This window comes from Xenopus tropicalis, chromosome 10, assembly GCF_000004195.4.
Source record: "Xenopus tropicalis strain Nigerian chromosome 10, UCB_Xtro_10.0, whole genome shotgun sequence".
In the NCBI taxonomy this organism is placed as follows: domain Eukaryota; kingdom Metazoa; phylum Chordata; class Amphibia; order Anura; family Pipidae; genus Xenopus; species Xenopus tropicalis.
In genome coordinates this window covers 34433692-34461393 of record NC_030686.2, presented here as the reverse complement: position 1 = coordinate 34461393, position 27702 = coordinate 34433692, and the positions used below count along the sequence as shown (strand labels likewise).

Sequence of the window (27702 nt, the reverse complement as noted above, 5' to 3'; positions counted from 1 at the left end):
TTCTCATTCCCTCTCGCAGTCTAATTCCTCTCATTCCTCATCCCACACTGCTGGAACAATCGCGCATTGACAAGTCATTGTTTTTTCTCCTTTCTCTCTCCTCGCTAATGTATTCAGAGTTTGCAAATGGTTAGAGTAACATTTTGTGCTCGGCCACACAGACATGCACAGATATGGAGCAATCACACAGCCTTCAAAACAAGCCCCCCTTTCTTTCGGGACTGCTCTCCAGTTGTGAGATGGGACACGTGGCTGTGTTATTGGGTCAGTTCTTTCAATGCCTAATTATCCACGCACAAAGTGCCCATTTTCTTGATAACTTTGCACACTGGTCACTGACAAGTGCTTTCTCTGGAATATCATGGTGCAAGGAACTCATATAGATCCCTAACACTCCAAAGCCGCCCTTATACAGCTTAGCAGTTTTATGGTTGGGGTCTTACTTGCCAAGGCTCCATTTAATTTCCCCTATGTGTCAATTAGCACTGCTCATTAGAGATGAGAAAATCACTTGGAATGAATCTGGATTTGTTAGAAATCTACAGACTCAGAGAAATTGCCTATTGCCCCTGTGCCTTAAAGGGGAACTCCACCCAAAAGCCAAAAAAAGATTTAATTCTAAGCAACTTTCTAATATACATTCATTAAGGGGGCTGTCCACCTTTGAGTCAACTTTTAGAATGATGTAGAAAGTAATATTTTGAGACAATTAGCAATTGGTCTTCATTCTTTTTTTATTTGCAGTTTTTTAATAATTTGAGTTTTTGTTCAGCAGCTCTCCAGTTTGGTTGGTTGCTAGCATTCAAATTACTTTAGCAACCAGGGTGTGGTTTAAATAAAAGACTGATAAATGAATAGGGATGTAGCGAACCTCAAAAAAAAAGTTTGCGAACTTTGCGAACCCCATAGACTTCAATGGGAAGGCGAACTTTAAAACCTAGAAAAGCCATTTCTGGCCAGAAAACTGATTTTAAAGCTGTTTAAAGGGTGCCACGACCTGGACAGGGGCATGCAGGAGGGGGATCAAGGGCAAAAATTTCTCTGAAAAATACTTTGTTGACACAGCGTTGCGTAAAACCGCAAAGGCAGCTGGCAGACCTACCGGAAATACGCAGCGTTTTTTGCTATTTCGCACTATTAGCACCATGGAAACGGGATTTGCTGAAAAACACCATGTGTGGCTTGTGCAGCGTTTTTAGGGTGAGAAAAAACGCAGCGGAAAAACGCCACGCGAACCCAAATTGCGAACATACGCGAAAAGTTTGCGAACTTCCGAACTCGCGAACACCCGATGTTCACGCGAATTAGTTCGCCGGCGAACAGTTCGCTACATCTCTATAAATGAATAGGAGAGGGCTTGAATAGAAATATAAATAATATAAAGTAACAATAACAATTAAACTGTAGCTTCACAAAGCTATTGCTTTTTGGCTCAGGGGTCAGTGACCCCCATTTGAAAACTGCAAAGAGTTAGGAGACAAATAATTCAGAAACTATGAAAAACAAATAATGATGACTAATTGAAAAGTTGCTTAGAATTGGCCTTTCTATAACATACTAAAAGTTAACTTAAAGGTGAACCACCCCTTAAAACATGTAATAGATGTAAATATATGTGCAACTGTATTTGTTATTGAAAGTAGTATCTGCCAGACTGTTTATAGACTTCCCACTACTGGTTGCAGCAATGTAGCAGTAGCACGTTCTGCCCTGGGTACCCCTGGAACTATAGCAGGGTGACTGTTACCCCAATGTTTCTATATATCTGTAACCTTGTTATGGGCTAAGGGGGCCCAGCCTGAAGGCCAGTTAGGGGGAGATTTGGGGTGAGTGCTTATTTGTGCCCTGGGTATCCCTGGAACTATAGCAGGGTGACTGTTACCCCAATGTTTCTATATATCTGTAACCTTGTTATGAGCTAAGGGGGCCCAGCCTGAAGGCCAGTTAGGGGGAGATTTGGGGTGAGTGCTTATTTGTGCCCTGGGTACCCCTGGAGCTATAGCAGGGTGACTGTTACCCCAATGTTTCTATATATCTGTAACCTTGTTATGAGCTAAGGGGGCCCAGCCTGAAGGCCAGTTAGGGGGAGATTTGGGGTGAGTGCTTATTTGTGCCCTGGGTACCCCTGGAACTATAGCAGGGTGACTGTTACCCCAATATTTCTATATATCTGTAACCTTGTTATGAGCTAAGGGGGCCCAGCCTGAAGGCCAGTTAGGGGGGGATTTGGGGTGAGTGCTTATTTGTGCCCTGGGTACCCCTGGAACTATAGCAGGGTTGCCCCAATGGTCTGTAGGCCAGTTAAAGAGTGATTTAGGTTGAATGCTTATTTCTTTCAGTGAGTAGGAAATGTAAGGGATATTTACACAAGATTCCCACAGGCTGATACAACTTAGGATACATTATATGAGAGACTAACCATCTGTCATGTTTATGTCTGGTTCAACCACCATAAACCTTCCCTCTGTGCCATAAAACTACAGGTTGTACTAAATATGTGTTCAACAAAAATGTCTTTGTCCATTTACACCACTGTAAAATAAATGTACCTATGTCCTCTACATCTAGGGGTTTTCTAAAAGACTAGGGAAGAAAAGTAATATAGTTTTTGTGCTGTGGGTATATGTGTAGGGCAGAGGTGGGATTCATTATGGGGGAGCCCCATTGTATGGAAAATACCATAATAATGAAACAATCTTTCAAAACAATGAAAAACAACTCCCGACACAGAGGTGAGATGTTTCCTTCCCAAGGTCAGACCAATGAAATCAATGAAATGTCCCTGTGAAATAGTTAAACAAGTATCCACATTTAACCCCTTTACTCCTAGGTTTATTTTGTTTCATTTCCATCTCTTCTGTGGCTGAGAGTTACATTGTGTCAGTGGGAAACATTGTTGGTGTTCGACCTTGAACAAGATACAGAAACCTCACTGTGTACAGAACATCTGAAACATTTCCTTTGCTGGCTTTTTTGTTTTCCATCTGTGTTTATATGTAGGGGGGGGGGGAAGGAGTGAATTGATATTGACCAACCTGAGTCACAAACTGATGGGGGCATTAACTTATCCATTCCATACATAAATTCCATACATAAATTCTTCAGCCATAAAGCAGCTCAGGGGATCAGATAGGATCTGTGCCACTGTGACAGAATGCTCTGTTATACAGATAGCTAGAATCTCAGCCATAAAGCAGGGCAGGACCATGGGCGTCCACAGAAGGGGGCAAGAGGGGTCACTTGCCCCCCCCTGGAAAAGTAGCAAAAAAAACAAAAACCTTACTCCGTTTCTGCACTTTCCCCTCAAGCCCGTTTTTGCTGTGCTCCGATTGGATCTTTCTTCTTGTGGATTCACCAATCAGAGCACAGCTTCCTTGACAGACAGTAAAATTGACCAATCAGAGCACAGATGCACACAGGGATCGGGAGATTTTGCAAACTGGAAACAGAAATAAAGACTGAAAAGATGAATCTGCAGCTGTAACTTTACCTGAGAACCAACTCTCAACTTTTGCTGCAGTTTTCATCCCACAGGTACTATACAGTTCTAAAGAATCACTAGCTGACATTAAATTGTTTAATTTATAATCTATCCCCTACCCTAACACATGGAGGGTAAGTTAACTCTTTCCCTCTGAAAAAGCTCATTGTGTGTTTATATATGTGTTGTTGTTTTTTGCACTTACTATTTTTTTTTTTTTTTGTCATTGTTTTGTTCATTTATAGTAAGTTACAGTGGGGCCAATGTTGTGTATCAGTGCCAGTGTTATAGTGCCAGGGCCTGAATATCTGCCATCTGTACCCACTGCTTCTCATGGCATATAATGTGCTGGTTTTGTAACTACGGACTGTGTCTCACTGTATATAATGGGGAGTCAGTACCCACTGCCTTTCTTGCTATAAAACTAACATAAACACATCTAAAGGGGTGGTTCACTTTTAAGTTAACCTTTAGTATGTTATAAAATGGCCTATTCCTAGCAACTTTGCAATTGGTCTTCCTAATTAATTTTTTTGAATAATTTGCCTTTCTCTTCTGCCTCTATACAGATTTCAAATGGGGGCCAAAAAATATTGAAATAACTGAAAAACCATTAAAAATAAAAGTGAATTCGAATGCGAACTACCCCTTTAAGCTAACTGATCCCAAACACAAATGTTTGCAGATCCCCTAACAGAAGTGCGCGTATGAATACTTTTACTACTAATACTAAACATTTTAGGGTAAAAAAAAAAGCACCCCCACCCACACTTTTGTACAGTATCCCTGGGAGTCAGTGGGAACGGCAAGAGGTAGTTGGGAGGTTAACTTTTTACGTCAGCAGTGAATCCACTAAGTGTCACATTAGCTATAGGTCAGTCTGTGTATGGGCCATATTTAGCCTCCCCTAGTATCATCCTGCAAAAAAAAAAAATATATATATATATTTATCTGTTGCAGGATGATGCTAGCTTACTTGCCCCCCCTTGGAAAATTTTCTGCGGACGCCCATGGGCAGGACTGCTGCTTACAATGGGGATCAGATAGGATCTGTGCCACTGTGACAGAATGCTCTGTTATACAGATAGCTAGAATCTCAGCCATAAAGCAGGGCAGGACTGCTGCTTACAATGGGGGGATCAGATAGGATCTGTGCCACTGTGACAGAATGCTCTGTTATACAGATAGCTAGAATCTCAGCCATAAAGCAGGGCAGGACTGCTGCTTACAATGGGGATCAGATAGGATCTGTGCCACTGTGACAGAATGCTCTGTTATACAGATAGCTAGAATCTCAGCCATAAAGCAGGGCAGGACTGCTGCTTACAATGGGTATCAGATAGGATCTGTGCCACTGTGACAGAATGCTCTGTTATACAGATAGCTAGAATCTCAGCCATAAAGCAGGGCAGGACTGCTGCTTACAATGGGTATCAGATAGGATCTGTGCCACTGTGACAGAATGCTCTGTTATACAGATAGCTAGAATCTCAGCCATAAAGCAGGGCAGGACTGCTGCTTACAATGGGTATCAGATAGGATCTGTGCCACTGTGACAGAATGCTCTGTTATACAGATAGCTAGAATCTCAGCCAAAAAGCAGGGCAGAACTGCTGCTTACAGTGGACATCAGATAGGATCTATGCAGGGCAGGATTGTAGTTTTGTGAGAGGGAGAAAAAGAAAACACACTTTTGTATGCAACTAAAAAAGTGACTATAATATATGAATATTTAAGCATATTTAGCCTCCTCTGGCTGTTTAATAAACCAAAGATAATATATTCCACCCTCCCAGCTCCTGGAAGCCATTTCATATATATCAGGGACAATAATAACATCTTTCATTTCAGAACAACTGTTCCTTAAACATTTACTGATCCTCTGTGAATTCCAGGGCTGCCCTAAGATAGTGCTGGCCCATTACCCTATATACAACAGGGATTGTTATTCCCATAACAAAATCCACCTCTCACTTCAAGTGCCCATAGATTGCAATTCATTTATGGTCCAACAATGGGGCCAGTGATGGTGCCTCCAAAGGAAATATTCTGTTTATACTGAATGCGCCCCCTCTGGAGGGACAAGTTAGTGGCCATTAGGATGCAGAAATGCCACTTATGCCAGTCTATCCCGGGGAGAATGCACCCGGCTCTCTACAGCTCTGTAGGACAGAATGATTTATTCTCTGGATTTGGAACTGAAATTCTTCTGTATAAATCAGTACTGAGTTGGGCTACACTGATTGCAGAACCCACAGGAGGTAATCTTCTGTGCAGGGTAGAAGCAGACACTGTTGAGAATGAAGGAATGGCGGTATCATCATCAGCATCGGCAAGGCTTTTGTTATTATAAGGGCAATCAGGTTATGGGATTGTCAACCAACAGATGTGGGGATGTATGGGGGTGTTGCTCAAATATACAGATAAGGAATGTTCTGGGCACACAAAAAGCTGTACCCTTATACTGTACTGTCTAAGGGAAACAATATGGCACCTCCCTCCCATATATATAAATACAAATATACAGAGAAGGAATGTTCTGGGCACACAATAAGCTCTACCCTCATACTGTACTGTCTAAGGGAAACAATATGGCACCTCCCATATGTATAAATACAAATATACAGAGAAGGAATGTTCTGGGCACACAATAAGCTCTACCCTCATACTGTACTGTCTAAGGGAAACAATATGGCACCTCCCATATGTATAAATACACATATACAGAGAAGGAATGTTCTGGGCACACAATAAGCTCTACCCTCATACTGTACTGTCTAAGGGAAACAATATGGCACCTCCCTCCCATATGTATAAATACAAATATACAGAGAAGGAATGTTCTGGGCACACAATAAGCTCTACCCTCATACTGTACTGTCTAAGGGAAACAATATGGCACCTCCCATATGTATAAATACAAATATACAGAGAAGGAATGTTCTGGGCACACAATAAGCTCTACCCTCATACTGTACTGTCTAAGGGAAACAATATGGCACCTCCCTCCCATATATATAAATACAAATATACAGAGAAGGAATGTTCTGGGCACACAATAAGCTCTACCCTCATACTGTACTGTCTAAGGGAAACAATATGGCACCTCCCATATGTATAAATACAAATATACAGAGAAGGAATGTTCTGGGCACACAATAAGCTATACCCTCATACTGTACTGTCTAAGGGAAACAATATGGCACCTCCCTCCCATATGTATAAATACAAATATACAGAGAAGGAATGTTCTGGGCACACAATAAGCTCTACCCTCATACTGTACTGTCTAAGGGAAACAATATGGCACCTCCCATATGTATAAATACAAATATACAGAGAAGGAATGTTCTGGGCATACAATAAGCTCTACCCTCATACTGTACTGTCTAAGGGAAACAATATGGCAGCTCTCTACTAAAGAAATAAAGCAAATCTACTATACTGTACTACTTTTTCTGTTCCTGTAGTGCAAGGGTGTCTAAGTATTGTTTTCTAACAATGGGGAAAGAGCACATTTGAACCAAAGCCAATATGTTCAAAGCTGCTTGTCAAGAGTATTTGGAGAGGCTTTAGCCTGTGAAGTGGCAACATCCTAAAACAGCCACACAGAGCTCAGAGCAGGGCTTCTCAAGAGAGCCGATATGTGCAGCAGGGAAAGGGAAGAACTTGGGCTTGGGGTGGTCTCTGATAGCATAAAGGAATCTGTGTAAAAATGTCTTTAATTAACATTTGACTGTGGGTTAAGTGATCATTATTCCAAATTGCTGCAGTGTACCATTATTTTGAAGGACAAGATATGATTTATTTCTTTTCTACTAGGCAAGTCATGGTGTCAGAGCCTCTGTTTGTGGAAAGGAGCACAGCAACCGAATGCCCTAATTTTTTACGTAAGTTTAATTGAAGCATTACTTGCCCTTTAACACAAAACAAGTCTGAGGGGGTAGTGCAGCTTTTCAACTTTATCCTCTATTAAAAAAAGAGGGGGGGGGGTTAATCACTTTTGCATTTTGTATGTGCCAGCATCAATATTCATTGCAAACTAAGGCAGAAAATTCTGGCAACTGCGAAAATGATAATAATAATAATAATAACACATGCTTTTGTGTCGGAATGAATCGCCCCTTTGTGTATTGGCACTTCCCTCTGTATCACTTTACTCTGAAATCAAGTAGAACAAACACAGCGCGGTTAAGATAGGAGAATTCTCTGACGAAATAAGTTTCTTGGTATAATCTGAACGTAAGTTAAATGCCTAAGTCCTCAGCTTATTTGTGTTATCTTTCCTACTGGAGATCTGCATTTAATATTACATTTTATATCTGGTATTCCATTCTGTTCCTAGACAATCAGTTGCTTTGTAACATGGAAACAGCAGATATATTGCTTTTCAGAGCTAGCAAGAGACAAAGGGAAAGTGTTGGAAGGGTTACTGCCTGCTCTGCTCTCATTTCCCTACAGAAATAGGGGTTGGTAGCACTAGATAGGTACCTAATATATAAAGACAGAGACAGGGGAAAGTGTTGGAAGGGTTACTGCCTGCTCTGCTCTCATTTCCCTACAGAAATAGGGGTTGGTAGCACTAGATAGGTACCTAATATATAGGGGCAGAGACAGGGGAAAGTGTTGGAAGGGTTACTGCCTGCTCTGCTCTCATTTCCCTACAGAAATAGGGGTTGGTAGCACTAGGTAGGTACCTAATATATAGGGACAGAGACAGGGGAAAGTGTTGGAAGGGTTACTGCCTGCTCTGCTCTCATTTCCCTACAGAAATAGGGGTTGGTAGCACTAGATAGGTACCTAATATATAGGGATGGAGACAGGGGGAAAGTGTTGGAAGGGTTACTGCCTGCTCTGCTCTCATTTCCCTACAGAAATAGGGGTTGGTAGCACTAGGTAGGTACCTAATATATAGGGACAGAGACAGGGGAAAGTGTTGGAAGGGTTACTGCCTGCTCTGCTCTCATTTCCCTACAGAAATAGGGGTTGGTAGCACTAGATAGGTACCTAATATATAGTGACAGAGACAGGGGAAAGTGTTGGAAGGGTTACTGCCTGCTCTGCTCTCATTTCCCTACAGAAATAGGGGTTGGTAGCACTAGATAGGTACCTAATATATAGGGGCAGAGACAGGGGAAAGTGTTGGAAGGGTTACTGCCTGCTCTGCTCTCATTTCCCTACAGAAATAGGGGTTGGTAGCACTAGATAGGTACCTAATATATAGTGACAGAGACAGGGGAAAGTGTTGGAAAGGTTACTGCCTGCTCTGCTCTCATTCCCCTACAGAAATAGGGGTTGGTAGCACTAGATAGGTACCTAATATATAGTGACAGAGACAGGGGAAAGTGTTGGAAGGGTTACTGCCTGCTCTGCTCTCATTTCCCTACAGAAATAGGGGTTGGTAGCACTAGATAGGTACCTAATATATAGGGGCAGAGACAGGGGAAAGTGTTGGAAGGGTTACTGCCTGCTCTGCTCTCATTTCCCTACAGAAATAGGGGTTGGTAGCACTAGATAGGTACCTAATATATAGGGGCAGAGACAGGGGAAAGTGTTGGAAGGGTTACTGCCTGCTCTGCTCTTATTTCCCTACAGAAATTGGGATTGGCAACACTGAATATGTGCCTAATACAGGCTTTTATTTCCCATACAAAAATAAATAAATAAAAAATACATTAAAATTAAAATAGATATGTCCTAAAGTGGCATAGAACAAAATGTGGAAATATCATGTATAAAATGTACAATTGAGGTTATACTGTACAATGCAGTTTACAAATTCTGTGTTGTGTGTGACAGCAGCTGAATGTGGATTTAATGTATAAACTACTCTTTACTGAATATATACTAAATATTGTCACTGGTCCCAGCTGGAGTTGTATAAATACTGCAGACTGTGTTGCTGTATATATTCAAATATATTATTGAATTGTGGCTTCCAATATTTGGGTGAAAATCAGGCTTGCAGTTCTTAAGGCTCCCTATGGAGGGCACTAAAGAGCTTTCTTGTGAACTGTACTATGCTGCTGAATAACTGGCTCCTGGATTTTTTCTTTACACAAACAGACTTCAATAGCGGTGCTCTCTTCAGTAGCAATGGGGCCATGGGCCAAACAATATATGCAGGACCCAGTCTAAGATACCTGTCACAGACACTACGGTTAGTTATATCAGTAGCCAGTTAACCTGCCTGTATGTGTAAGGAATGTGGAAGGGAACTTGAGTACCTGAAGGGAACCCACGAGACACAAAAAGAATATACAAACTCTTTGCAGATGATGCACAGTTGAACCTAGTACCCAAGCACTGCAAGGAAGAAGTTGTCCTACTGTCTTCTTTCCTTCTCTCAACTCCTTGCTCAACTATCTCTAGCTTGTATTTCAATTTCCAACTTGCCCTACTGTCTCAGCCTTGCTCTACTGCCTATCCCTTGTTACATACGCCTGCTATATAGTGTGGCCCCACTTTATACAAGGCCCAGGGAAGCAGTCTGTTTGGACATCCTACATCCATCTCTGATGGACAGAATCTACAGGACATGACACAGAACAGCATTGCTGGGGTTAAGAGGTTCCTTGTGAGCAGTTTTCAACTGAGTTTTAGAGAAATACCATGTGCCCTAAAGATACCGGCAAAATAAGGAAATGTATTTACTAGATGTCACTGTTGCACGAGCTTCACTCAGCTCATGATTCACATAAGAAATGTGCCTGGTGCGTCACGTCATATTGAGCATCTATTGCCTCTAGCACAGGCTGATCATAAAAGTAAAATGACTTTAAGACACATTTAAGGGACAATATTATTCCATATCCTGAAGACATTTGCAGCCAGAGTGCCTATAAACCCATCACAGAACTAAGGAAAAGGGTCACTATTGGTATTTTATTTGCATGGCAAGTCCGCCAAGCAAACTCCCTGGGTTTAAACCTAAACAAAATCTTATACATTCTGTGATGTTCCTCTCCAAGGGAGAAAGGAGGGATTAGGATGATAAGATGATGCCCTTTGACAATCTGGAGGAGGTCAACCAATGAGGTGAGCCCTGGGGTACAGCAAACAACCCCATAGGAATTTAGGCACTTGCCCGAGGTAGAGAGTCAGAAACTGGGACACTCCCATGTCTCCTCTACCAAATATTTCTTTAGAGAACACTGGTTTCATTCTTCCATTGATATGAAAATATAACAAAGGGTTTATCTGCTCTAGATATTGTCAGTCTTTAGTCCCCGGCCTTTACTAGTGGGAACTAGATTTGACTATGTGGTACAAAATCTACTTTAGACAGACAGACTGCAGTCAATTAGAGCTCAATGAGGACTTCCTACCAATGACTGTGCTGTGGCCAACAAAGACTTCACTGACCTGTTGTCCAAACTCGACTAACATTTTGAACCCTTTCCAATTGTAGTCTGACCTTTCAATATAATACCTGCCTTTAAAATGCAGAAAAAAGAAAAAGGAGTTCATTTGACCTTACCCAGATTATGAGGAAGATGGACATACATTTTGAGAAAATACTGTTCCAAACTATTTATAGGTACAATAAGTGCACAATTGACTTACCTGAGCTTGAGGGTTATTGGTCACTGGCATACTCTGTAATCCAGCATTATGTTTCACCATGATCCCTGCCTCCTCATTTTCCTCCAGTTGAGGTTGTGATGGCTCTTCAATTTGCACTTTCTTTTCTGGCATAAATATCCTCTGGAAAAAGCTTATTTCTTTGGGTTTGGGAGGTGTCTCCAATCCACTAGACACTGATGCCGCCAGTGGTGGCTCAACAGTAACAGGTGCAGATGGTGACAATGCTGTGTTTATGGCAAATGAAGAGGGAGGTGGCTGATTTTGGACCTTCGTCACTGATGTCTCCAGTACAACTGGTGTGTCATTTTGATTTTCAGTTATAAGTGGTCCTTCTGAGGCACCTGGGGTCTCAAGTTTTCCTCCTTCTAGACCATTGACTTGGAATATAGTACGGCCTGAGGGCGGCCGTGAAATAGAGAGTCTAAACTTAGACTGAGCCGTTGGTGCAGGTGGCTTGGAGTCAATTCCTCCGTTAGCGATGGGACTAAAAACAATCATTTTTTCGGAAGATGAGATGATGCTTTTCTGCCGCGTCACTTGTTTGCCATCGACTAAAACAACTTGAAGAGAAAAAAGTTTGTTAGGATCAAAGGAAAAATGCATCGTTGATATACAAACATAAGGATCATGATTGGGCTCAATGGCTAGTTTGGGTATTCTGGGCATAAAAAAACCCCACAAGGTTTGGATTTATCCAAACTAGCCATTAATTTATGAAATATCTGTTATGGGTTGGGTACATTTTTCTTTTTTTTTTTTAACTATAACAGTCCCATTTTAATGGAATACTGAACTGTAGTCATTTAGGACAGTGGCATATTGGATGATTTTGAAAGTTTTGCCCACAGTGTTTAATGGTAGCCCAAAAATGATTTTTTGGAAAATCTTGCCGTAAAACGTTGTTCATCACTAATACACCCAGAATGTACTGTGGTATAAAATCGGTGTCAGCTTTATGTGTAATACATTCTGTTTGTTTTAGGAAATCCATTGCTGTTAGTTTTAGGTGGCTTAACCTCCCAAGCCTTCATTAAAATCTATTATCCATGACCAAATCATCTGATATTGCACTCTATGGTCCCCCATATATATTGGCTAAGAATACTTACACCAGCTGTTGTAGGTAGTTTTTATAAGGAACAATGCCGAGTTATTTTGGTGAGTTTGCCTATGTTTTGCCATTGACCAGAACTTCATAGTAATAAAAATATCAGTGACCTTCATATTTCAGCTCTTTTGAGCAATTAACTGGTTAACCCCCAGTCATAAGTTTAGGGGCACATTTACTAATCCACGAACGTCCGAAAAGCGTCCGAATCCGTTTTTTTCGTAATTTTCAAGCGCTCAATACGAAAAAGTCGCGACAATTCACGAAAGTCATAATAGCTATGAAAAAGTCACGACAATTCACGAACGTCATAATGGCTATGAAAAAGTCGCGACAATTCCCGAAATTTGTAATGGCAATGAAAAAGTCGCGACAATTCGCGCAGGTCGTAACGGTTACGAAAAAGTCATAGCGGCGGCGAAAAAAATCGCAAAAAATACAAAAAAGTCGCAAAATGTTCGTTTTCCAATCCGAATTTTTCTCATTCGGATTCGGATTCGTGGATTAGTAAATCAGCCCCTTAGCGTAATGCCCAAACTTCAGTTTGGCTTGAGTTTAGCCTTTGTTTGGAGTGTAAAGGAGTGACTCACATGCTATTTATCCTGTCTTCGAGCATCATAAATGCGGCACTTTTGCCTCTCTTTGGTCCTTTGTGAGCACTAGCATTGGCTCGAGGCCAGACACACCTGTTTGACTTTAATATTTTAGCTATGATACATGAGAGGTTAGACGGGTGGGGAAGGCAATGTTACATACTGGAATGTGGCTTAATGCACGGTGTCAGTGATGAGCAGGCGTCTATTATCTATATGAGAGCAAATTAGATTTACATCCATAGGTATTCTTATAGATGCTCACTTTGCAGTTACAGTTACATGGCTCCTGTGGCTATGTGTGCTGCCTGTACAGAGATAGAATATTTTTAATTAGGCTAATAGGGCAGACAAGTGGTTATAATCCTCATCCAAACTGCAGCTATTCTAGGAACCATCCAACAGACAATAGAACTGACATTCGATTAAGCAATGAAGGTCAAAGTCCGTATCTAAGGCTTGAATATGTGTGTGCCAAGGCAGGAACCCGCACCAGCCTGGTATGAGTCATGTTTCAGCTGGGGCAGTGCCGACTGTAGGATCCTTTCAGGGTTTAACTAGTACAAAGCAAGGTTAAAGAAAGTAGCCCTGTTCATGGTGTGACTGTTTTTGCACTCACTAGATTGGCATCTGTGCACCTTATACAGAGTTGAATATCTGTTTTATGTGTACATGGCACCATTGAACAGACATTACAGGAGAGGGGTATGGACTTTACTGCACAGTTGCTCCTAGTTGGCGATGCCGTCTCCATAAGCTTTCCCTTTGACACTATTCCAGCAAGTTGGGCAGCTTCCTTAGTTTATCTTCTTCCAAACCTGTACCAAAAACTTCCCCTCTCACAATCAGGTCTCTCCTTCTAGTCTTTTAGTCTTTCTCAATGTATTTCTTGCTTTGAGGTCCTAACCAGCATTATATACAAGTCCCTGATGGGATGTCCATTGTCCATGGATGTCCATCTTCTTAATTATTGTTTGTATCCATCATTTACGTAAGGCCTTGGGTTTAGACATTACTAATCAACTGTTTAAAGCCCAGCAGCAGGGCTTGGGGATGACAAGCTGATATGATGATTTGCTGGTTCAGCTTGTGGAACAAAGGTGTGGGGTTTTGATATATTTGGACTTTCCTTGGAATGTGAACGTGGAAATTTAGATGTGCTGGCTTGAGCAACAGGGTCAGAATCAGGATCTCAGTAGGGACATATTGGTGAATTATGTATTTATGGCAATTGTGGAATTTTACCCAGGCTGCCATTGTATCTGTCCAAGGTGAGTCACATGTGGTAGGTACAGCAGCTGGTATCAGACCAGCCACCCATTTCCCAAACACAAATACAGGTATGTGCACACCTAGGGCGTAGGCAGCAAGTGATCAGGAAGAGAGGAAACCATACCAACTGTTTGTTTAATCAGTGTATGTTATGCCTTAAAGTCCACACTTACATGGCTTACAGTGTTTGCGGTTAACACCTTGCAAGTCAGCTGGGATTAAAGGCAACCATATCTCCTGTACGTTGTATGAGCTGCTTTATATTCACTCTATTATTCTATAAATTGTTACAGAATCGGCATTTATCAGCTGGTTTGTGAGTATTCTTATTTGAAAGAGTAGCCATTTTGTTGACAAGACTTTCAGGATAAATGGGGGGATACATGTTGGTCAATACAGGTTATAGACAGATATCTTGTAGGGAAACACTACAAGCAGCAGTCTATACAGTCTCACAACTGTGGCACAGGCCACCATATAATCTGCTTCTATATAAGGGGAGGAAGGACAGCCTTTGTTGGACTTGAAAGCAAGTAAGGTTTAGGTAAAACTTGACCAACTTGATTATATTGCAATATATGGACAAGCAATCCCTGTTTTTGATACCTTAATGCACAGAATATCTTAATTTTCTATGTATATTGATAACGGGTGATTGTAGGGGACCTCTTGTCTCTGTCTATATGTTAAAGGACATGTAAACCCCCAACAAAACAGTTTAATCAGTGAACAGCCTATTTGAAATCTTGAAATACTTGCCACTCCGGTTGTTCATAGGTTAATAGTAAGGCCACAGCATCCCCTTAATCACTTCTCCTCTAACCCACAAGGCCTCCTCCTTTGGGAACTGACTTTAGCTCTTGGCTAATGGAGCATGCCCAGTTCTTCTTAATCCAGGTTACTAAACACATCCTCCAGTCTAGCAGCCAATGAAAAGATGGCATTGCTGGTTTCCATAGCAACTCTGCTCTAGCTGTGCACTCTGCTGGAGAAATGTTTTTTCTCCTAACCTCCTCTCCTGAGCTCAGCTTAACCATTACTGTGCTCAATCCAAGCAGGACATTTTATCAAAAGTAAGTTCTGCCTGTGTAAGCCTGCAGTCTTACATAGCACACATGTACTGTTTGCAGATGTAAATGTCACTGAAGATGCAGGGTACGTACGCATTCATGCTGCACATCCACATCCCCGGCTTCGGGGGGGTCCACCAGAAATCCACTGGGGATCGACTGGTGGACCCCGAATGACGTCTTGGTCGCCCCTGCTCTATGTGCATCAACATGTCCACAACAACATGTGTAACCTAGATTTTACCTGTTTTAAATCTGCTAGACATATATCATCTTGTGTCTTTTACACATCTATTTCCTACTGCTTGGATCCGCTCTGGTACATAAAAAAATCATCTTCTAATCACACAACATGCAACACGCACAGAGCCGCCTCCTGGGATCATAGGATTCACAGTGCACACAAACAATCCAAGGCACACATACATGCTAGGCCCCATCAGCCAATTGATGGACAGAGTTCTGTCTTTTGCCCCCACACTACTTCCTGTTATAGTTAGAGCTGCATTATTTCCTGTCAGCTGATCTCTGAGGGAGCACCCAGCCCATCGCTAAATGGCGGCTCAAGGGAAAGGATATAAAAGGGCAATATTTACTGATATATATATATTTCAGTTTGGTGAGATTCTTTAATAGGTCCCTTAACATAATATAAACTGTCTGTTGGTTAAGAATTCATTCTAGGGGTATAGTTTTCCTTTAATGCCTGGCAGCATGTTCAACAAGCTAATACAGCGCTTGACAGTTTACTTATTATCATGACATATTTATTTTGGAATTGATACATGTCAAGGTTTCTGGGAGCCTGGGTTGTAGCTCACACCCTGAATATATACAAGAATGTTGACATATTTAAAAATAAAAAGGAGAGAGTTGGCCCTGCCCATGTCACGAACGAAAGGGAGAAAACAGCCGATGGTAGCAAAGTGCCAGCAGCGAAATTGTAGGCAGGGAGAATAAGTGCCACATCAGAGACTCCGACAGTGTACTGCCCTATGGATATTAGTAATGGCATGGAGATTCTCAAGCATCTGAAACAGCATTTAAATTGGCCATATATGCGGCAATTGGGCCAGCAGTTCGGCTAATCCCTGCCTCGTTCCCCCATCCCTGTGTCCCATCTGTGCCTCCCCACTGTCCCTCTCATTGCTCTTTCTATGCATTGTCTGCCTACCTGCTAATATTATAATTCATACCATCCTATTAATTAAAAAGCCAATTTAATCTTCTGTTTTATAGTCAGACGGGCACCTCTCTATCAGATTTGATGACTTAAAGAACATGGATGCAAAGTCTAATGAAATTACCTTGGTCAGTGCTTGGTATGACTTTAACCAGAGTAGAGTTCTGCAGGGGGACGGATCCATTCTGAACTGCAAACTACAATAAAGAAGAGAAAGATAATTTATTTTGAGATTTTTTGAGGCTCATATGGACTTAGAAAAATGGTTAAAGTTTATAAATAAGACTGTTTTTATTCCCAGTTTACTGAGATGTTTCATTTATATATTTTGGTTTACTAACTTATATTTGGTGAAAATGTATTATTTGCTGAATAAAGTTTAGGCAGAATTAGAGAAGGAATCACTAATAGTTTTCTCCCTGTAAATAATTTTGCTAAAGTTACAGAGATGTTATTAAAATAATAGGATTTAGGTAACAATGTGCTGGTCTTAACACATCTACCTATTTCCCAGGGGTACCCAGGGTGCAAATAAGCACTCACCCCAAATCTCCCCCTAACTGGCCTTCAGGCTGGGCCCCCTTAGCTCATAACAAGGTTACAGATATATAGAAACATTGGGGTAACAGTCACCCTGCTATAGTTCCAGGGGTACCCAGGGCACAAATAAGCACTCACCCCAAATCTCCCCCTAACTGGCCTTCAGGCTGGGCCCCCTTAGCCCATAACAAGGTTACAGATATATAGAAACATTGGGGTAACAGTCACCCTGCTATAGTTCCAGGGGTACCCAGGGCACAAATAAGCACTCACCCCAAATCCCCCCTAACTGGCCTTCAGGCTGGGCCCCCTTAGCTCATAACAAGGTTACAGATATATAGAAACATTGGGGTAACAGTCACCCTGCTATAGTTCCAGGGGTACCCAGGGCACAAATAAGCACTCACCCCAAATCTCCCCCTAACTGGCCTTCAGGCTGGGCCCCCTTAGCTCATAACAAGGTTACAGATATATAGAAACATTGGGGTAACAGTCACCCCGCTATAGTTCCAGGGGTACCCAGGGCACAAATAAGCACTCACCCCAAATCTCCCCCTAACTGGCCTTCAGGCTGGGCCCCCTTAGCTCATAACAAGGTTACAGATATATAGAAACATTGGGGTAACAGTCACCCCGCTATAGTTCCAGGGGTACCCAGGGCACAAATAAGCACTCACCCCAAATCTCCCCCTAACTGGTCTACAGGTGACATAGGATTTGGGGCTGATTCTGCACTTGGTGAATCTAGTAAGTAAATGTATGTGCTGTTACACAGTGTTGTTACAGAAAGGAATGTTTATTCTTCGTGGATCCAATCCAAAATATGTTGTGCCTCCAGGCAAGAGTGAGGGAGGTGAAAGCAGATATTTTTATTGTTTGACTCAGACATTATCTTTTTGCATTCAGTTTACATTGTTCATGTGAATGTTTATTTAAACTTGATAAACTAGTTTTAACTTTGATCATATTATGTATTAAAACCACAGTTACTCATACTAATTAGAATCTAAGCATTATATGCAAAAAATGTACAATTCTATAAAAAATAGCATTTTATGAATCCAACAAAATAATGGACTGGTACAAAAATGTCAAGAAGGTGTTTTTGTCTTATTAAGTAAAACAGAAAACTCCCAAAAGCAAATAACTTACCTGTATCTGAAGGGGAATATAAAAGGAGGAAATGAAAAAATCAGTATAGAAATGTACCAGAACTGTGTTGGAGTTGAAACAGGTTTTGGCAAAGGTTAAGAAAATAGGTTCATGAATTTGTATAAAGTATGAACAGATTTTTAAACTTGGGTTGCTTTTTCTTGCACTGAATGTAACCTCTCCCAACTCAGAACCAGCCCAGCCATATGTGCCGCACATCCTTATACATAGTAGTAGTGATGGGCGAAATGTTTTGCCAGGCATGGATTCACGGCGAAATTCCGCATTTCGCCATTGGCGGATTGTTGCGCGAAACGGATGAAAAAATTCGCCGCGGAAAACTTCGCAGCACGTCCAAAAATTGTCGGCGGCGTCAAAAAAGAATAGTCGCGGGCATCAAAATAATAGCCGCGCAACGAAATAATAGCTGTGCGATGAAATAATAGCCGCGGGTGACAAAAGAATAGCCGTGGCCGACAAAAGAATAGCAGTGCAACGAAATAATAGCTGTGCGACAAAATAATAGCCGCAGGCGACGAAATAATAGCTGTGTGACAAAATAATAGGCACGTGACAAAATAATAGCCGTGGGTGACAAAATAATAGCCGCGGGTGATGAAATAATAGCCGCACGACAAAATAATAGCCATGGGCGACGAAAGAATAGCCGCGCGACAAAATAATAGCCGCGGGCGACAAAACAATAGCCGTGCGACAAAATAATAGCCGCGGGCGACAAAGAATAGTCGCGGGCGACAATTTTTTTAGTCGCACGACATTTTCGCCGTTTCGAGAATTTTTCGCCGTTTCGCAGATCTTTTAACAGATTCGCTCATCACTACACAGTAGCTGTGCTTGACCTGCCCATCTCTAATGTCACGCAAGGGGGCAGGGCCAACACAAGTGGAGATTGAGCTGGGCAAGTAGGTTGGAGAGGGTTGGGGAGAGGCCAAGTTTTAAACTGCCCTTTAAGACTGTGTGTTGATAGAATTCCAGCAATGATGCCTGGAAATCCACAATTTCAGTATAATTACATAGCTCTGTACCTCTGGTTGCTTTTCTTGGACTTGTACATCCTCATCTTCTGATCCTTCTTCATGACTAAGTACATTTCCCATGATGACCACTCTGTGGGGAAAATGACAATATTTAATTCTTTGTGCATTGCTTACAGAACAGTGAGAACCTTGGGATTTATTATACATTGATTTCAGCCAAGCGTTGGACAAAGAGTTATTCTTGTGTTGTTCCTCCTAATGAGAACATAATGTTGCAGGTTAGAAATTACACATTGCTAACAAAATAGAATTAAACAGAGACTGAAAACGCTGAGAAACAGAGAAGCTTCCACCATTTTTCCTTGGAGCTTTTATGAAATTGTAGCACAAGGTCCTTGGGTACCCTTGAAACTATAGCAGGGTGACTGTTACCCCAATGTTTCTATATATCTGTAACCTTGTTATGGGCTAAGGGGGCCCAGCCTGAAGGCCAGTTAGGGGGAGATTTGGGGTGAGTGCTTATTTGTGCCCTGGGTACCCCTGAAACTATAGCAGGGTGACTGTTACCCCAATGTTTCTATATATCTGTAACCTTGTTATGGGCTAAGGGGGCCCAGCCTGAAGGCCAGTTAGGGGGAGATTTGGGGTGAGTGCTTATTTGTGCCCTGGGTACCCCTGGAACTATAGCAGGGTGACTGTTACCCCAATGTTTCTATATATCTGTAACCTTGTTATTAGCTAAGGGGGCCCAGTCTGAAGGCCAGTTAGGGGGAGATTTGGGGTGAGTGCTTATTTGTGCCCTGGGTACCCCTGGAACTATAGCAGGGTGACTGTTACCCCAATGTTTCTATATATCTGTAACCTTGTTATGAGCTAAGGGGGCCCAGCCTGAAGGCCATTTAGGGAGAGATTTGGGGTGACTGTTACACCCATGGCTTTGACAACCTTGTATTTTATAAAAGGGACAAATTAAATGGAAACAAAACGAAGACTTGAAAGACTGAAAACGACAAGGCTTATAAGGTAAGTGATTACAATCACTGGGGGGTGCTTAACATTTTGGCACCCCCACTGATTGTACATTTCCTTATCCTTTGAGTCTACTACAAAATCATTTAATTAAACCCAGTAGAATGTATGTGCTTTAAATGAGGATTCATTCTAGCTTGTTTATGATCAAGTACAGGTACTGTTTTATTATTACAGAGAAAAGGGAATCATTTAACCATTAAATAAACCCAATAGGGCTGTTCTGCCCCAATAAGGGGTAATTATATCTTAGTTGGGATCAAGTACAGGTACTGTTTTATTATTACAGAGAAAAGGGAATCATTTAACCATGAAATAAACCCAATAGGGCTGTTCTGCCCCAATAAGGGGTAATTATATCTTAGTTGGGATCAAGTACAGGTACTGTTTTATTATTACAGAGAAAAGGGAATCATTTAACCATGAAATAAACCCAATAGGGCTGTTCTGCCCCCAATAAGGGGTAATTATATCTTAGTTGGGATCAAGTACAGGTACTGTTTTATTATTACAGAGAAAAGGGAATCATTTAACCATTAAATAAACCCAATAGGGCTGTTCTGCCCCCAATAAGGGGTAATTATATCTTAGTTGGGATCAAGTACAGGTACTGTTTTATTATTACAGAGAAAAGGGAATCATTTAACCATTAAATAAACCCAATAGGGCTGTTCTGCCCCCAATAAGGGGTAATTATATCTTAGTTGGGATCAAGTACAGGTACTGTTTTCTTATTACAGAGAAAAAGGAAATCAGTTTTAAAAATTTAATTATTTGCTTAAAATTGAGTCTATAGGAGATGGCCTAATTCAGAGCTTTCTGGATAGCAGGTTCCAAATCTCTCTCTCTCTCTCTCTCTCTCTCTCAATATATATATATATATATATATATATATATATATATATGTATATATATATATATATATGCATGAAGTCCCCTTACCTTTGCATTCCTTCGTGTAAAGAACTAAGCCCAGTTACTGTTTCATAGAATTCTGTCTTGTAAAAAGTCAATCTGGGTGGACCCTGGTTTTATTGTAGCTATCTTATAGTGTTCTGGTATATCTGCCTGGCACTGGGTGTCACCACCCCAAAATCAAACTCACTGTTACCACTCACTGTTATCAAACTCACTGTTACCATGGAGAGTATTTGTATAATTCTACAATAGGAAACCAATGGGACCACTGCTCATATAATAAGTCAGGGAAGCCTGGCTAAACCATTCTGTTTGACACTAGGGGTGTCCAGTTAGACTGAAATGTCAATGGTAGAGGTTAAATTTTAATTTGATTATTTACTGGGACTGAAACTCCATCTGACTTTATATAGTTTTGAAGGGCAAAGGGTTACACTCAGCCTCTAGTCATAGTCACTGTCTAAGGACTAGACCTGGAGCTAAACCTAACTAAGGGGTGCACCTCAAAATATTGTATTAAGACACAATAACAGAGGGAAGATCCCCAAATTGCTTTGCCCTGTTGTGCAAATGTGTGTTCTTTGCCATTCCTGGGGCTAAACCACTCTATAGTTAATTAGAATCTTAACCAACCTGTAAGCAAGCAGAACAAATCATTTAAGAAATGGACTAACTATGTATACAGGGAGAATGGAAGAATGGAACATTCTAAGGGCTAAATCATCCTGCAGCCAATTAAAATATTAGAAATTCAGGAGGCTTGACCACCTTGTTGCCAATTAAATCATTAGATAGTCCTTAGCACTAGACGTAGACAAACCTCTTCACAGTGAGATATTGTCAAAGGCCAATTGGTGAGTGGTGGGAGGGCTGTGGAGAGAGTGGCTTAAGTTCAGATTGGAGTAACTTCACAGTTATGTCTCCATATACCTTCTAAGGGCTAGACCAACTTGTGGCCAGCCTGATTAACCTGAAGTGAGTCATAACATTTTAACATTAATAGGCCTAGACCACCTATAGCTGCTTGAGAGCATTAGAACATCAATATGAATAGACCAACCTATGACCAATCAGAGCATTAGAGCACTCAGAGGGTTAGACCAACCTGTAGCCAACCTGGCCATTAGAACATAAGGGTGAAACCAGTCTGCAGTTGGAAATCCAATCAGCATTCTGCCTTGGCTGTGCTTTAAACCCCAGTTGGTGAGCTTCTAAATTTTAGATTCTCTTCCTAGAATTTCTTCTGGAAACAAGGATGCTGCCGCGTTGGGCATTTAGCATTCCAGGCAAATGCATTCTATTCCCACCTGACCTGCAGTCACACCTCTATGAGTACATATGTTGTTCCTCTGCAGAGACTCCAGAAATACATATTAATATCTACAAGGGAGACAAGGGGAATACCCCAACATTTGGAGTGGTCTCCTAACTATCAAATGCTATAGCACTTGGTAAATGGCTGCATATAGAGGCTGAGCTCTTAAGAACAATAAACATTAATTGGGTTGAGCTGAGACACTAAAGGGCTCATTCACGATTGCAGCATTAATAACTGATGAAACCATTGCTCTGTTTATTAAAAGTACTGTCTGAGGAATCATGAGCAAGTGCCCCTATTGATACTGATGAACCCTGGCGCAACCAATACCATAAAGGTAATTCCAGGGTTCCCACTGTTGGTTGTGCCAATAGCCGAAGCAGACTTGCCCTGAAAAATGTGAATAAATTGCAATTATGTGGTGTGCCTTGGTTTTGGAGCACTTTTATTCTGCTCAGCTACCTGAGCCTAATGGGACAACGGATATATATATGTAACTGCATCAGTGTAGTAAGCCACAGCAACCAATCAGACATTTGCTTTCATTATTCAAACTGCACTGTCCCAGACTAACTCGGATATGTTCCTATGCTCCCCAACATGCTCTGTTATACAGATGCTAATGAAGATCTTTGCTGATACCTGTGTGGCCACAACACGACTGGCATCTATATAATCTCCCTGCCTCCCTGTGTGTTGGCACCAGATGCACATACAATGTCAGCACAGCTACTCATATAGTAAAGTGCTTACCACTGATACACAGGGGTTGATCCTCTTACCTTTGGGGCACCTTTCTCCTGCCTTCCCAGCCTGCCCGCAGAAATTGTGCAGCTTCTAAACCTTGAGATGTGCCCGTCCCTTGCCTGCTACCTGCACAGACCAGATGTATTCCTCCCACACCAAAGGGTGGAGCAGCCTCCTCTCTGATTGTATTTTTCTGCACTGGAAACTCTGTGTGTACTCACATGGTTTGTGCAACGTAAGTGCAAGTCACAGCTCCTACAGCCTATACCCCTAATGGTCTTGCACAGTCGCACGTGCTTGTGTACATTTCATATTCAGCGCAACAGGAACAGCTTCTGTGCATCATCAGCTCTCAAATGATAAATATGCCCCAAGGGTACTGTGTAATTTAAAGGAACAGTAACACCAACAAAAAAAAAATATATATATACACAGTAAGTATATAAGCACCCAAATTTCATGAATGACACATAAGTTGTGGCTTCAGGCTCAGAGTTCAGATGGCATCATTTCCAGTATGGCAATTTTTCATAGATGCAAATCACTAGGACATTGCCAGGGGACAAAAATTTGCTTAGGGCCTCCCTCCCTTAAATTGGAAGTTTACAGATACAGGTATGGGATCCCTTATCCGGAAACCCGTTATCCAGAAAGTTCCGAATTATAGAAAGGCAATCTCCCATAGACTCCAGTATAAGCAAATAATTCTAAATTTTAAATATTATTTCCTTTTTCTCTGTAATAATAAAACAGTACCTGTACTTGATCCCAACTAAGATATAATTACCCCTTATTGGGGCAGAACAGCCCTATTGGGTTTATTTAATGGTTAAATGATTCCCTTTTCTCTGTAATAATAAAACAGTACCTGTACTTGATCCCAACTAAGATATAATTACCCCTTATTGGGGCAGAACAGCCCTATTGGGTTTATTTAATGGTTAAATGATTCTCTTTTCTCTATAATAATAAAACAGTACCTGTACTTGATCCCAACTAAGATATAATTACCCCTTATTGGGGGCAGAACAGTCCTATTGGGTTTATTTAATGGTTAAATGATTCCCTTTTCTCTGTAATAATAAAACAATACCTGTACTTGATCCCAACTAAGATATAATTACCCCTTATTGGGGCAGAACAGCCCTATTGGGTTTATTTAATGGTTAAATGATTCCCTTTTCTCTGTAATAATAAAACAGTACCTGTACTTGATCCCAACTAAGATATAATTACCCCTTATTGGGGGCAGAACAGCCCTATTGGGTTTATTTAATGGTTAAATGATTCCCTTTTCTCTGTAATAATAAAACAGTACCTGTACTTGATCCCAACTAAGATACAATTAATCCTTATTTGAAGCAAAAAACTCCTAGTGGGTTTGTTTAATGTTTAAATAATATTTTAGTAGACTTAAGGTGTGGAGATCCAAATTACGGAAAGATCTCTTATCTGCAAAACACCAGGTCCCAAGCATTCGGGATAATGAGTCCCATACCTGTAGTTACGTGAAATATTAGAATATACACAGTACTAGATCATTCAGTAACGGAACATGAGAACTTTTGCAGGACTAGACCAATCAGTAGCCGATCAGAGCACAACAACATTTGCAGGGCTAGACCAGGCTGTAGCCAATCCTAGCATTAAAATGTTCCTGTACACATGCTCAGGGTAAGTCCCAATGTATCCTGCAGAAACATGTAGGTTTATATTATAGCTTTATGCATTTTTACAGTCACAAACTGCTACCAAACTGAGTCTGACTGGTTCCGCTGAGCTCCCTTTATGATATATACTTGGGGTACCCTCATGATAGACCAACATGGATTTATGATATAGTGTGTGGAAACACCCTCCCAACAATAGGAACTCTGTAAACTGCTGATATAAGGAGATTATATCAATATGGATATCAAGATGGACAAGCTTCCCAGCAGGATACAGGTATTTACTCTGTTATCAGAATAAAAAGTAAATAAGAATCTTAAAGATAAACATATATATATGTTCTTATGCAGGAGGAGGGTGGGGGTGAGGGAGGGGAGAGAGAACTGAGCAGACTCCAGCCCCAAACCTGAAGAGAGGAAAGTCTGATACCGAAGAACAAGAAAAAAAGGAGACAAGAAATCCTGTGTTTCCTTTGATAGAGGACTCTGTGAGTGCTTATGGCTGTATTTACATACTGTAGACCTTTTTTGATAAAACTTACTTCGTTTTTACCTTTCCTTCTCCTTTAGGTACTGTACCGTATTCTTAAATATAGTACTGTATTCATTTGGGTTGCCACAGAGCACAGAGACCTGCAGCACTTCATCCAGGGTCAGACTGGGCCAGAGGGACACTGGGAAAAAACCAGGTGGGCTTCGCTGACTCCAGCGCCGGATTTGTAGTGGGGCCCCCCCCCCCGAGGCCGCCCCCATTTGGCGCCCCCTATCCCCCCCCGCCGCGCCAATACGCATGCGTGAAACCCCCCGCCGAGCGAACGCGCATGCGCAAGCGCCAAAGTTGAATCTCCCATACAGAGCGGTGGGGAGAGTTCCCCATTGCTCCGTATGGGAGCAAAATGTTAAAATTTGCCTGCGGTGGGGCGGCATGCCGCCCCTATGCTTGTGCCGCCCTAGGCCCGGGCCTTTGTGGCCTCGCCACAAATCCGGGCCTGGCTGACTCAGACTAGATTGCCTGCCCTCCCCAGCCAATCTCTGTGCGCCCTCCTATAAAGAGTGTGTGTGGGGGGGAGGGGCTGGCGGTGGTGAGCGGGTGGGTGGCAAGGGCCCAGAGGGGGTAGAACAGGGCCTATTTTTTGCACCCTGGCTTTCATGTGGTAAATGATGAGTGATGATAATTACCTTGGGATCTACCTGCTTCGCTGTGGCTGCTCAGATTATACATTTTGAACAAGTGGGTTTGTTCTAAAAAACCATAATATGATGGGTTAATTCCCATGTTAGCTCAGTCACAATGAACCTAATAACTTCTCGCATGGCTGGAAAGGAAAACCCAGGTCACAGGAAGTGCTCATAATATTTCCACCGGCGCAGTGTCGCTGAAACCGTCACTATAGCTGAAACCGTGTGCGCCAATTATTTTCCCGCAAATATTCTGCTTTTGGCATCAGCAAAACTGTTGTGGTAGCCCGACTGTAATCCTATATCAGTACCTTTAGGAAAAGGTCACAGCGGTGTTGAAAGTTATTTTGGAAAATTGTTGTATTTGTTTGTGTTCAGCTGGGGAGAGATGGGTGGCATACAGGAATCCGGAACAACTCACTGAAACTCTGGCTTCTTGAAATCCTTCTTTGGTCACACCCTACAAACCGAGTAAATATTGAAAAGAAACTCTCCTGTGAACTGGGACAGATCTACGCAACGTTAACAATCTGTGTTCTTGGTGGTTTGTTTAACCTAATATTGCATTGTTCCTTCCCGAGCATGGCCGCCCCAAGGCACACTCCTCTGTCAAAGGGTCCCAACAGTTTGCCTTTTTATATTTTTCTCTTGATTTGTATAAAGCTAAGAAGTATACTCAGCTAGGGATTGTTTTAGCATTCCCATCAGTCTCCAGTGGAACCAGTGGATAGCCTCTGGGAAGGGACTGTGGCTGTGGGATAGCAGGTATAGTAGGGAGAGATGGTGCCTATAGTAGCAGTGGGGGGATAATAGCCTCTGGGAAGGGACTGGGGCTGTGGGATAGCAGGTATAGTAGGGAGAGATGGTGCCTATAGTAGCAGTGAGGGGATAATAGCCTCTGGGAAGGGACTGTGGCTGTGGGATAGCAGGTATAGTAGGGAGAGATGGTGCCTATAGTAGCAGTGGGGGGATAATAGCCTCTGGGAAGGGACTGGGGCTGTGGGATAGCAGTTATAGTAGGGAGAGATGGTGCCTATAGTAGCAGTGGGATAATAGCCTCTGGGAAGGGACTGTGGCTGTGGGATAGCAGGTATAGTAGGGAGAGATGGTGCCTATAGTAGCAATGGGGGGATAATAGCCTCTGGGAAGGGACTGTGGCTGTGTGATAGCAGGTATAGTAAGTGGAGATGGTGCCTATAGTAGCAGTGGGATAATAGCCTCTGGGAAGGGACTGGGGCTGTGGGATAGCAGGTATAGTAGGGAGAGATGGTGCCTATAGTACCAGTGGGGGGATAATAGCCTCTGGGAAGGGACTGTGGCTGTGGGATAGCAGGTATAGTAGGGAGAGATGGTGCCTATATTAGCAGTGGGGGGATAAAAGCCTCTGGGAAGGGACTGGGGCTGTGGGATAGCAGGTATAGTAGGGAGAGATGGTGCCTATAGTAGCAGTGGGGGGATAATAGCCTCTGGGAAGGGACTGTGGCTGTGGGATAGCAGGTATAGTAGGGAGAGATGGTGCCTATAGTAGCAGTGGGGGGATAATAGCCTCTGGGAAGGGACTATGGCTGTGGGATAGCAGTGAAGAGAAAAACAAGACTTCAAAGACTATGGAACAGGATATGTACAAGTGTAATATATTTGCTGTCTAATACATTTTCCAAGTGATTTGTTACGAAAGGAGAAAGCTGTTGCGCAGGAGTCAGAAACACAATGAGGGCTCATGGGAAACTGACCTACACCGGTGTTGCACTGCCGGACAAACAGACAGATATACAGCAAGAAATAAATCTTAGTAAAACATAAAACATACAGGGAGGCTGCCAAACCACTACAGGATCTGTTTATAATGGACAATGA

The 27702-nt window shown here is 42.0% G+C and overlaps 1 protein-coding gene across 1 annotated transcript in view; it reads right to left on the bottom strand.

The window, feature by feature from the left end:
* Positions 1-23212, bottom strand: part of bcas1 (breast carcinoma amplified sequence 1) — a 55610-nt gene extending 32398 nt beyond the window's left edge. Inside the window, exons 1-4 of the mRNA XM_031894600.1 lie at positions 23032-23212; positions 19033-19114; positions 16419-16491; positions 11048-11628 (exon numbers count right to left, since the gene is read on the bottom strand). Coding sequence (XP_031750460.1) covers positions 11048-11628; positions 16419-16491; positions 19033-19104 — 726 coding nt within the window. The 5' untranslated portion in view covers positions 19105-19114; positions 23032-23212. The remainder of the gene's footprint in view (positions 1-11047; positions 11629-16418; positions 16492-19032; positions 19115-23031) is intronic.
* Between the last annotated feature and the right edge of the window lie 4490 nt (positions 23213-27702).